Source organism: Pongo abelii, chromosome 3 (assembly GCF_028885655.2).
Source record: "Pongo abelii isolate AG06213 chromosome 3, NHGRI_mPonAbe1-v2.0_pri, whole genome shotgun sequence".
Lineage (NCBI taxonomy): Eukaryota > Metazoa > Chordata > Mammalia > Primates > Hominidae > Pongo > Pongo abelii.
The window spans coordinates 138,979,234-138,992,497 of record NC_071988.2 but is presented as its reverse complement, the minus strand read 5'-3'; the positions used below and the strand labels follow the sequence as shown (position 1 = coordinate 138,992,497).

General features: G+C 34.1%; 1 protein-coding gene across 1 annotated transcript; it reads left to right on the top strand.

Annotated features, from left to right (window-relative positions):
• The first annotated feature begins 10,436 nt into the window (after positions 1 to 10,436).
• On the top strand, positions 10,437 to 12,459 carry TRAM1L1 (translocation associated membrane protein 1 like 1). The gene has a single exon (XM_002815086.6). The coding sequence runs from the start codon at positions 10,620 to 10,622 to the stop codon at positions 11,727 to 11,729; it is 1,110 nt and encodes a 369-aa protein (XP_002815132.2). The 5' UTR covers positions 10,437 to 10,619; the 3' UTR covers positions 11,730 to 12,459.
• Positions 12,460 to 13,264: the final 805 nt, after the last annotated feature.

Sequence of the window (13,264 nt, the reverse complement as noted above, 5' to 3'; positions counted from 1 at the left end):
AGACAATATAGAAAGGACATCCATAAATGGTACATATTCAGCTATAAGTGGCATATCAGTCAGTGTTTAAAAGAAATAGAGCAAATTAAATGTTTGATTGGAACAGATTATTTGCGACAGAAATTGGAGCTTACATAAATGTAGAAATATCTGGAGAACTTAAGGCATAGAGTATATAAGGGATTTGGAGGATCAGAGAAAATCACCAACAAAAACTTTTGTGTAAGCTGGTTGGTTGGAACTTACAGGAAAATTCCAGACTTTTGTTGGTTTGTTTATTTTTATGTCTGACCACCAAAATCAACAGAGAGCTCATAGGGAGATATGTGGCAGCTGTCATCACTATGAAAATTGCAGTGAAATGCTTGAGGATTGACTCAAAAATGCTATTGGTTGGTGGGAATAGTAATTGGGAAGAAAAAAGCTGGATGTTGGATACTTCTGGGCACTTCCATATTTGTCTGTCATCATGTCTGACTACTACAATATACTGAGAGGAGTGATTTCTTCTCACCCACATACATCTGTTGGCTAACTGTAACCAAACCATACAGTAAAGTGGTTTCATGGAAACAGTTGTCAATTCTTGGACTTGAAGTAATTACATACATCATATATTTCAGTTAGTAGTTTAAAATGAGAATGAACTGATATATTTTTATTTATATAAATAAATGTTGAGAAAAAATTGTAAAATAACATATAGTATATTATATATGTGACACTTAAAAATATCAAAAACACTATTCATTGATTATGTTAGGAAGGATTCAAACTGAGTCCATGTCATAGCTCCTCAAACAAATGATCACAAATTTATATCAGAATGTTAAAAAAAATCTGAGTTGGGAACATAAGTGTTTATTATACATTACCTTAGTCCATTCCTGCTACTAAAACAAAATACCTTCAACTGGATAATTAATAAATAATGAACACTTATTTCTCATAGTTCTGGAAGCTGAGAAATCCAAGGTCAAGGTGCCAGTAAATGTAGTATCTGGTAAAGTCTTGTTCTTTGCTTCCAAGATAGAGCCTTGTTGCTGTGTCCTTCGGAGGGCAAAAGCACTATAGCCTCTCATAGTTGAAGAGACAGAAGGCTCAGACAGCTCTCTAAAGACTCTTTTATAAGGTCATTAATCCCACTCACAAAAGCAGATCCCTCCTAACTTCATTATTTCCCAAAAGGCCTCACTTCTTAATACCTCCCACAATGGAAATTACATGTCTACGTAAGTTTTGGAGGAACACAAACGTTCAAACCTTATTCTGTCCAATTTTTTGCAGGGTAGAAATATTTTATAAACATTTAAAAGAAAAGTAATCATTAATGTAGGAAAAATTTATACAGAGTTTTGCATTGCAGCTCATTATAATAGAAAACAAGAAAATAAACATTAAATAATATGAAAAGTGTACATTCATAAGTATTTTCCATTATTACAGTGTGTACGTTAACATAACAGAAAAATGTTTATTTCACAATATTAAAGTTAAGAAGCAGAATTAAAGATTCAAGTTTCATATTTTATTATATAGACCTATTAATATGTTATGTATATTATATATATATGATTTTCTTAGTGTTTATCTCTTTAGAGTACTTGACAACTTTTAAGATATTTTCTAGATGTATGGCTATAACTTTCTATAGTGAACATAAAAATAAATGGTATTTGTGAGCAAAAGATGAACTAAAACAAGGTACAAACATTTTAGGGAAATGTTTATTTTATAATAATAAAGTTAAGAAGCAGTATTCAAATGATTCAAGTGTAATTATTAATGATAATAATTTATGTTACTAAAATACATATTAATATGGGCTAAAAAATACATTTAAGATATGTATTTTCGGAGGATGATTTTGACACAGTGTGAGAAAGCTTCAAAATCACTAGATGTAAAGCTTAATGACCTACTAGTTAAGTAATGATTTCCTCCAATGAGAAGTAATTCAAAGCTCACTGCCTATAGCAGGGGCTATGGAGGAGATTTGCATACTAAGCAAAAGTTTTATTAATAAGTTCCTCTATCTAATATACCACCCAATTTATAACAGTACTACTAAAATTGTACTGACTAGCATATTCTGTTGTGCCTGTTTTGATAATTAAAGTGCTGCCAATTAATTATATTTATTTATTCAGGGATTTTATTATAAAGACAGGTGCAAATAATATTCTTAGACACATCACTCATATATCGTTTATTCAACAACATGTACTAAGGACCTTGTGCCAGGCACTATTCTATGCAATGGGGATGATGAATTCATCTATGCAAGATGAATAAATCTGATATTCAATTCAGTTGTTAATTTTGAGGTAATATAAATATGACCAGACTTTGTCAACAATTTGTTCTAAAAATTATTAATAGCTACTGAAAAGCCTAAACATAAAGAAAAATATCACTTTTTAATATGAAAAGCATTTTACTATCATACTGATAAATATCAAAGAGATAATGTTATTCAGGCTTATTTCAGTAAGTTGATTGGTACTATGGTATTATTCAGCTTTCATTTCCCATCAAGATACATAAGTTCTCCCTGCTGTGTTCAGAGTCATGGCTCCCTCCCAGCCACTTGGTACCAGAGCTCAAGGGAAATCAGCCTCCTCTGCATTCTCCTCTCTCCAGCTTTGCCTTCATGTTCGCATTACACGCAGAGAAGGTGCCACAGGGAAGATCACTCTCTGCTCATAGTCTGGTTTTGGCTCCAAATGATTTAGGAGATGAATGCCTCTGCCATCTCCCCAGTAAATCTGAAGCCTCTTACTTCTAAGCAGCCTTAACCACTGACATCCTATTACCTGCCTTTTCCCATGTGATATCCTCTTCATAGTCACAGTTGGTTGACTTATATTATAGCAACAATATGTTCCATCCTCATTTAAACAGACCAAGTGGGACTCCTGCTTTGCTCTCTACTTTTTCACTCTGGCTATTTGCTATCCTCAATGGGCGTCAGTTCATCATTTTTGTAAAAGTGGAGTAAATAATTCCCACCTCGAAAATTGTTATGGGAATTAAGTCACTTCATACATATATAAAGACCAGAGCAGAGTAGCAGGCCAGAGTAAGCTCTTAATAATTGCTAACTCCCATTCCCTTCTATCTACAGCAAATGTATAGATACGCTCCTTGGAATTTGGTTTCACTTGATCATTTCCTGCTTCCCGTTCATTGGACGAATAAGCACATAAAACTATGTCAGCTAAATCTTGAGGAAATACAATTGAGAATTTTGTGTGAAGAGATGAGGTGCAGTCAATTCCTTCATGTGATATGCAGACAGGAATCCATTTTATTTCATAACAATAAATTTTAAAAATCCAAGAATATATTAATTTTAATATATCTTTCCATCCAAGGTCATTGATAATCCATTTGTTAATCTTGCTTGCCTTGGGAAATTTGCATGGAAGACTTTTCCTAAATGAGTTTTTATTGCATCATACAGAAGAGTTTGTAGAAGAGAAAATTCAGTAATAGTCCACAAGTTTTAAACAAAAGAATGGAAAAGTTGAAAATAATAAGCTTCCCAATGAATAATAAAGGTTTTGTTAAAACTTTATTTTTTACTGTGATGGGGGCTTGCTTTCTTGTCTAGGCTGGTATCAAACTCCTGGCTTCAAGGAATCCACCTGTCTCAGCCTCCTAAAATGCTAGGATTACACATGTGAGCCATTGCGCCCAGCCAATGATAAAGGTCTTTAACATTAACAGAAAGGATAGTATAGGCCAGGTACGGTGGCTCATGCCTGCAATCCCAGCACTTCGGGAGGCCGAGGTGGGTGGATCACGAGATCAAGAGATAAAGTCCATCCTGGCCAACATGGTGAGACCCAGTCTCTACTAAAAATACAAAAATTAGCTGGACATGGTGGTGCGCACCTGTAGTCCCAGCTCCTAGGGAGGGTGAGGCAGGAGAATCTCTGGAACTCGGGAGACAGAGGTTGCAGTTAGCTAAGATCGTGCCACTGCACTCCAACCTGGTGACAGAGCGAGACTCCGTCACTAAAAAATAGAGAAAGGACAGTATAAAATACTCATCTGTTTAAAGTTTGCCAAAAATATTTAGGCAATTATAACTTAATTTTTAATATTTCTAATACGTATTATTAATTTCCAAGCAATTAAAGAGAAACACATGCTTTATTTCCAGAGCATCTAAATGAATCATATAAACTAGCTATTTATAAGGATTATTAGTCTCTGAGCATATGTTTTAAAGCACAGTTTCAAAGATTAAAATGCAAGTATATTAGAAGTAAAAAATTTCAATGGAAGTTTACCTTTAGGGAAACACTAAAATAGCTGTGGTGTTGTATGACCCTTAGGTAGGTCTACATCATCACACCTTAGGGAGAATCTGTCAAGGAATTCAAATAACTGTAAGAATCCTTTTTTCTCTGTAAAACTAGGGAATGCAGGCATTTCCAATGATAATTAAGATAATTTTTATCTGTATGGGTATTTTATTAAAGTTGGATTGTTTTAGTCAGAAAGTTGATAAAAGAGTTAAAATACTATTGATGTTTTAATCTATATTAACACTGATATATAATGATATTACAAAAATAATGCTAAAATGATCTTTTCTTTATTTTTCATTTGGTTTTCATTTTTTAGTGTAAGTGTGTATATACACCCTTAGAGAGTTAAGAAAAATTTGAAATTCCGTATGAATCATTAGGGAGGCAGTGATTCCATCAAGGAGGAAGTAGATTTTTTGAAGACATCATTAAGCCTACAATTTAATTTAACATTCCTACAAGACACCAAATGGAAACACAGAAGGATTGTTTTTCACATGTAAAAAAATTGTATAAGGTGTTTTTTCTGTCATATGTCATGCCATATATATTATACAACTGAAATTTTGGAAGAGTAGCAGAATCAGAGGAATATTCCACATCAGTTACTTCACAGGCAACAACCAAAGAAACATTTTATATAAACAAAGAGAGAGAAAGAGAGAGAGAGAGATTGTTTTAAAAAATAGAATACAAAATACAACAGTGCAGTGTAATGTTTGCAAATTACAATTTATACAATGGCCTTTTTGTACTTTTGCAGCTTCCACAAATAGTATATCTCACAAAAGCTGAAGTAATCCATTAACACAATACTTACAATGTTTAGACCTTAGACCAAACTTTAAATTCCTTAACCATGGCCTACAGGCATTATAAGAAATGCCCCCTAATGATCTCTGTTACTTTATCAATCATCCCTCTCCCTTACTACATTCTTGTCATCCTGGCCCCTTTGCTCTTCATGGGACAATCATTCTTGCTCTTGCCTGGTAACGTTTGAACTACGTCCTAGGATGTTTCCCTCCAGACATTTGTATAGTTTACTTTAACTTCATGTACATCTCTATTCAAATATCACCTATTTAGAGAGGCTATCCCTGCCTACTCTACGTAAAATAGTTATCATCATTTATGCTTCATCTTCTTATCCACATTTTCTTCCCAGCAATTTTCACTGGCTATTTGCAAACACATGTTTGTACTGTTTGTGTCCTCTAATTCTCCCTGATTATTATGTAAGCTCCATGAGGATGGGTATAAGGTTTATTTTCACCCATAAAAGGAGCAATAGAAAAAATAAATTACTAAATATTGATTTTAATTTTATCAATTCTTACATTTTAGTGGGAGACTGACACTATTAACCTGTTCCGGGAGTTTATCCTTAGATAGTGCTTCATATTTTTTCTTGGTATGTTACTAATAAATCCATGGGCAAATAAGTATTCTAAAAGCTGTAAATATTATGTTGAGTTTTCCTTATTGCATTAAGTATTTAGCCATATTGTATAGTATGTTCTTCTAAAAGCTCATGTTTTAACATGTCTTATCAATTATAAAAATGACTTTAAAATAATAAATATATCTTTAATTAAATTATTTAAAACTTTAAGTCAGTCAAGTCCCAAGAGACTTTGTAATTTCATGCACAAGATAAACTGTATTTTTTTGCTTGATTGAACTAAGCATTTGGTGAGCTTAGTCAATTATAAATGCTAATTATAAACATCGATTTAAAAATCAGACTTGGGTCTGATATTTTGAAGTAGTTCTTCAACATTTCTTGCTTCTTCAAATGCAACTGAATTCTGGAATATTAACGTTCAATTCAAGTAATTGAATAATCCAAATTTAAGTTATTAAAACGTTAGTATTATAGAGGTATACACATATATATTTTTCTTAGATATAAAAATATTGAAAAGTGAGGCTACCTCTATATTATAATGTTTCTACTGTACTTTACTGTTTTAGCAAAATCAGAATCAATGTCAGTTTATATTTAGACACATAACTAATTTAAAGGAGCTTTTTGTAGCTAAGCTATTCATATAAATAATGAGTTATAAAATACAGACATCAAAAGGTTGTATTGCATAGCTAACAGCAAGAACTAATTATTAACACCTGTTTGAAATAAAGTACCTTAATTATAGTGAGAACTTTTATTGATATTTTAAAATCAAATGTTTCTTATAACAAAATCAATATAGCTTTTTAAATAGATAATTCAACCAATGCTTAGCAATCTTCTGAATACATGAGACCAAGTAAAGATTGAGGATAATCAGAAACTGATTCGTATGTTGTTCTGTTGATTCCACCTGTAAACTTGTTTATGCAATGTTAATTCCTTGAAGTATTAATGTGTAATTAATACTCCCTAATTAATTCTATAATCAATCACTATTACATGACAAAGACAAAGATTAACAGTATTACGTTAACACTATTTGGCTTCTAGTGTCTTTTATCTTTTAATATATGCAAGCCAACAAACAGAAACAAATCATCTTATAATATTTAATCCATGTTTTAGGGAAAAAATCTTTCACCATTTCCTAGAAAGGAAGATTGGACTCAAACCAAAATCTAGAAACTTTACCTGGATGTATCTTATAGTTATTATTGATTATTGACTGCTGTGTGCATCCATTTTCTCACTCCTAGGTGGAAGTGTCTGTTGCATTTTTCCTATGCTTTGGGTGTGTGGGAGCCAGAAACCTTGTTCTTTTAGTTCACAAGTCTTCAGACCAAGAGTAAGTGCAACAAAATATAGGACTTTCCTTTATCTGCTCCTGGATCTGATTTAGCTTACAAAAATATCCTGTGTAAGAAGCCTGAACCTGATGCTATATTGACTTGAGACTGTTGTTTGCATTGGAAGGAAATAGTGTATATTTCATGTCAGAGGAAACAAAATTTATTCTCAAAGGAAAGGATGTAGCCATTTTAAAAATTAACAAATACTAGGTACATTTCTCATTAAAAGTTGATGTGTATGGTCCACACCCTCCCCTCCATCCTCACACCACCTTGAAGTAAAACAGACTTGTGCCTACCTTGATATTGAAAATTATATAATATGACTTATAATACTAGGTCATAAAAGTCCATTTAGTTTCTGTCTTGTTTGCTAGAAATCCCACTTTTGGAGCATTAAGCCACCCTTTCATGATAATGCCAACAATGCACCTAGAGGCCACAAGTAGGCATTCTGGTAGACAGTCCTAGAGTACCTTAACCTTTTCAAGGCTTCTTATAAACTTTGTGTTTATAAGCATGAATTAGTTTTTTCCTTAGGGCAAGTTTAGCCTTACTTAAAACAGTGTAGCTTTTCTTGGATCTTGTCTGAATGTCACAAGTGTTCAATGAGGATTCTACTTTCTGGCTGTTCCAATCTTGAAAGTTTCTAAGTCCTATGTGAAGTCTTTGGAAACTTCAATTCACAATTCCTTCATTATTTTTCACTTCGAGTTACGCATTTTAACCGTGTACATGCACGACTTAATATTAGTAGCAGAATCTAGGGAACATTTATGCAAATTTCTGGAATTTGTTTAACCACCTAACTTTTTCTGCACAATTACTCTGTCCAGCAAATTTCAGGGACCTCAGCTTTTCCTAATTTCTCTCTCCTCAATTCAGCAAAAGCATGTAGCTTTTGGGTTTTCCCTTCCTGCAGGCTGGTTTGGAAAATGCTTCCAGGAGAATCAGGAAAATTACGGGACTCACATCATTTGTCTCCCTTCTCTCACAGATCATAGTCCTATGCTGTGTGTTTTGCACTATTTGAAAAAAGTTATTTCATATATTTTGTCCAGCATTAAAGTTATTTACAACAGGAGTGAAAGTTCAAACACAGTTACTACCTTATGGGTGAAAGTAGAAGTCTCCAGTTGAATTTTAATAATTATCTGTACCATAGACATAGGGCTGTGCATAAAGGAAGAATCCCCACAAAACATATTATATGATTTAATAATCATAGTGGTGTTATAATTTTTGAAAATGTTCCTATATACAGTTTATTCTTGGTCAAATAAAAATGTCAATAAAACCAAGGGAATCAAATATCATAAAATATTACTGAAATACCCTTATATATTCCATTAATATGACATTTTATGTTTTATGAGGATATTTTGGTAAAATCTGGATCTAAAATTCAAACACTTAGACTAAATTAAATGTAAAATTTAAATTAAAATTTTACAATACAGGGAATCATTTAGTGTTACAAGCTCAATAAAGGGACAGATGATATGCTGAAGAAAGTTCCTCTACATGAAAAGCAAGTAGAAAGAAGAAAAAAAAGCTTAATTTTTTTTAAATCAAGAAATAATTTTAAACTAGTCCATAATTGCTTTTTTCCCTTAATAACAAAATAAAATTGAACATGTATACATAAATATGGGCATTGTTCACTTTGACAGGTGATTTTTTCTTAGGTCAAAATCTACCTATTTGCACAAGTAATGTTGGGAGGCCTGTATGCCAGATACAAATCTAAATTCAGAAATTAAACAAGTGATTTTTATATTTAATTACTGTGCCACAAAATGATCACAGTCACATTGTTTATGTCTATAATGAATTCTATATTTAAAATTATAATTTGTCTCAAAAAGGTAAATATCTACTTTCTTGGATAAAGTCTTGACAGTTCCCTCAAGGCACCGTTCTTGTGTTTGGTTCCTAAGGACTGCTATCAATAAGTGTGATTTTTTTTTTTTTAATTTCTTGGTGCCCTAATTTTTGGACCTTTATTCCTCGATGATTTAGTTCAGAGCCAAGAACTGAGAAAAAGCTAGGAAAACAAAGAATACAGTGAACCCTCAAAAAATGTACTATTCAATGAGGAATCCTTCAAGAAATAGTGAATTCTTGCGGTGGAAAAATATGTAGGTACTTTCCTTAACTCAGGAACACTTTCCACAACAAATGCTATATGCAATAATTTGGCTGTTCTAGGAAATGCAGGTGCACTGTCCATCGATCAGAGGACTTTGTTCAATATCATAAAAGTAATGACACAATTTGGTTTGCATCTATTATCAGTGCATGGGATGCAGAGAAACAATGATAAAAGGCAGTTGGGCAGCCTAAATATACTCCATGCTTTATTCTTTAAATCCTGTGGCAATTTTTCTTCTAAAATGTGTATTATGAACTTCAAATCTTAAATCTATCAGAAATGACAGTAAACTCTTGAGACACAAGAAACAAGAAAATTGCTCTGCATTGAAGGAGAAATTCGAAGACTGACGTGAAATTTGAATTGAGAAAGATATTCGCGCTAAGGAAGAAGCTGTTTTTGAAATGTAAATTTTGGCAAAATTATATATGCAAAACCTACACAAATGATATATGAGGTTCTTATCTGTTATAATGAAGAAATTCAGTTTTGAGCTTTGTAGCCAAAAGACCTTTCCATGAACTAATACATCTCTCCTTCTAACTGCCACACGGTCTTTCAAAATACTGGCTAGACGTTATCATTGCAAACATTATTATTATTGCAAATAGGGGAACTAGTTTTAATATGCTATCTTATTGACCTAGTAAATATTTCCAGGTATAATTGATTTACAATAAGAGGTAGTACAGCGTAATAGTGAAAAACACGCGCTCTGGAGCCAGACTGGATTTAAATCTTTGCTCTACCACTTACTGGGGATATGAATTTGGCCATATTACTTAACTTCTCAGTGCCTCAGTGTTTTGTCTCTTGAAAAGGGGTGGGCGAGGGGAGATTATCACAGTATCTACCTCATTGGGTGGTTCAGAAAAGTTAAATTCATAAATATAAATAAAATGCTTAGCACAGCAACTGATAAGTAGTACTGGGAGTTTGCTGTTATTATTATGCTATTGTTGTGATAATTAATGATCTGAAGAATAATCAGAGCTCTATAGGATTATCATGATTACTAATGAAGATGCCACTAAAAAAAAGAATTCAGGAGCATCTTGGCGGTGGCAGCGAGTTTGAAGATGCGACAATCAACGTTGAAGATCACCGCTCACCGCTCGCAACTCCGGGCCTGTCGCCGGGTAGGGGCGCGGCGCTCGATTTCCTTCCCTGCCTCCGCCGTCCCCCTTGTGCGCATGCTCAGCTCAGCTCGGCCCTCGCCTTTGATTTATTTTCTTTCTGGGCGGCCGCTGCGACCCGGGACTGACTTCGGGATGGGAAGTGGAGCCCCCGGAGCTGCTACCGTGGCGGCGGCGCTGTGAGGAGCAGCCAGGGGGAGGCAGCTGCGGCTCGCCGGTGAGTATCCGGGAAGCGCCACCATGGGGCTCCGTAAGAAGAGCACCAAGAACCCCCCCGTTCTGAGCCAGGAATTCATCCTGCAGAATCATGCGGACATCGTCTCCTGCGTGGGGATGTTCTTCCTGCTGGGGCTTGTGTTCGAGGGAACAGCAGAAGCATCCATCGTGTTTCTCACTCTTCAGCACAGTGTTGCTGTCCCTGCAGCAGAGGAACAAGCCACGGGATCAAAGTCCCTCTATTATTATGGTGTCAAAGATTTGGCCACGGTTTTCTTCTACATGCTGGTGGCAATCATTATTCACGCCACAATTCAGGAGTATGTGTTGGATAAAATTAACAAGAGAATGCAGTTCACCAAAGCGAAACAAAACAAGTTTAACGAATCTGGTCAGTTTAGTGTGTTCTACTTTTTTTCTTGTATTTGGGGCACATTCATTTTAATCTCTGAAAACTGCCTGTCAGACCCAACTCTCATATGGAAGGCTCGTCCCCATAGCATGATGACATTTCAAATGAAGTTTTTCTACATATCCCAGTTGGCTTACTGGTTTCATGCTTTTCCTGAACTCTACTTCCAGAAAACCAGAAAACAAGACATCCCTCGTCAACTTGTCTACATTGGTCTTCACCTCTTCCACATTACTGGAGCTTATCTCTTGTACTTAAATCATTTGGGACTTCTTCTTTTGGTACTGCATTATTTTGTTGAGTTACTTTCCCACATGTGCGGCCTGTTTTACTTTAGTGATGAAAAGTACCAGAAAGGCTTATCTCTGTGGGCCATTGTGTTTATCTTGGGTAGACTTGTGACTTTAATTGTTTCCGTACTCACTGTTGGGTTTCACCTGGCTGGATCGCAGAATCGGAATCCTGATGCCCTTACTGGAAATGTAAATGTGTTGGCAGCTAAAATTGCTGTTCTGTCATCCAGTTGCACGATCCAAGCCTACGTAACATGGAACTTAATTACTCTCTGGCTTCAGAGGTGGGTAGAAGATTCTAATATTCAGGCCTCATGTATGAAGAAGAAAAGGTCGAGATCTTCTAAAAAAAGAACAGAAAACGGAGTGGGAGTGGAAACTTCAAATAGAGTAGACTGTCCGCCAAAGAGGAAAGAGAAATCTTCATAATATTTGCAAGCGCATTGATTAATATCTGCAAAGGAATCTGCTCTTTGAGATTTCTTTGTGCACTAGAGATTTTTCTGTTTTTGAAAATGGTTCGTGCTCTTCGGTTTTTGTTATTGAACTGTTTCATGTATTTTTTAAAGACATTTGAGGGGAAGATGATTATTATGAATGGGAAAAAAAGATTTTGGTTGAGACTAAATTACTCATCGTCAAAATAATGTCAAAATAGTTTTGGGGATCACCACTGTATTTTGTTTTGATTTTTAACCTTTCAACATTTTCCTAATGATTTGCAGAGATAACTGCACAATTTTGCATATCAATGATACTAGTTCTTACTCCCACCAGTGTTTCATAATACCAACAAGATGGTCTGTCCTAACAAGATTATGTGTTTAATGTTTGCTTTGGGGTAAAATAAAAGTAAGAAAAAGGTGGAAGTCAAATCAGTATTCTGTAATTGTTAGAATTTATTTTTTAAGAATTTACAACTCAGAAAAGATTGCTAAACTCACCAAAATAATAAATGTTCTTTATTTTACAGGTAGTGATTATTAGTGCTTCATCCCCATTTAAAAAAACACAGTACTAATGGGTAACACATATGGAGGTTTATTGCCATATATATTGCATCAAAATATCATTAATTAATATAATAATATTAAAATCATTCCTGTCCATTCCACTTGTAAATGGGAATTCATGAAATTAAATATTACTTTAAAAAGGACATTGGACTTAGTCTTTTTTATATATGTTTATTAAAAATAATTCTTAATGAGGCCTTGTAAGATCAGTAACCACAGCATCTTAGAAAAATATTGTTTATATACCGGGTTGAAAAATAATACTTGGCATGTGTATAAAAAGAATGTCAGCTAATTACATTTGGTAATCATGTTATGTACCAACCTTCAATAAGTTGAAAATTAGATAGTTACATGAAAGGCTTTTGAAAAATAATGTTGTTATTACTTGTTTTCATCTTTAATTGGGGAACATTTATCTGTATAAGACATATTTCGAAGACTATTTACATACACATATGTGTATAATCTGTATCTTTGCAGAAGCCAATAGAAACAATGGGAATTAGTGGGTGAGTATTTATACGTATTGCCTCTCAATCCTTATTTCAGTTTTATTTCCATAATGTGTTTATATAATTTTTCAGTAAGACAGTACTTTACAGATATGCTAGGGGAAGGTCATATATTTCCTATTCCTTTATATTTTCTCCTACTGTGTCTCTCATCTCTAAATATTTTATAGCCAGCCCTCTCTTTGGTTTAAGTAATTCAACTCTCCCAAGCATGGAGGGCCCTCAAAATTAAGTTTAATACTTTTATTACAGATCACAGACAGAAGAGCCACTCTTGGTAAAATATTCCTTTCTGTCTGCTTTCAGAAGAAAATATCAAAACAAGATTTCATCTTTTTTTTTTAATATAGAATCCATCATCTTACCTATTTTTGTTTTCAGTTACTGAATACTGTAATATTGGTAGCACATGTTGTAAGGTCCAAAGTAAACC

What these genes read in the sequence shown, in the direction of transcription:
- TRAM1L1 (XM_002815086.6), top strand. Translation starts at nt 10,620, where the DNA reads ATGGGGCTCCGTAAGAAGAGCACCAAGAACCCCCCCGTTCTGAGCCAG.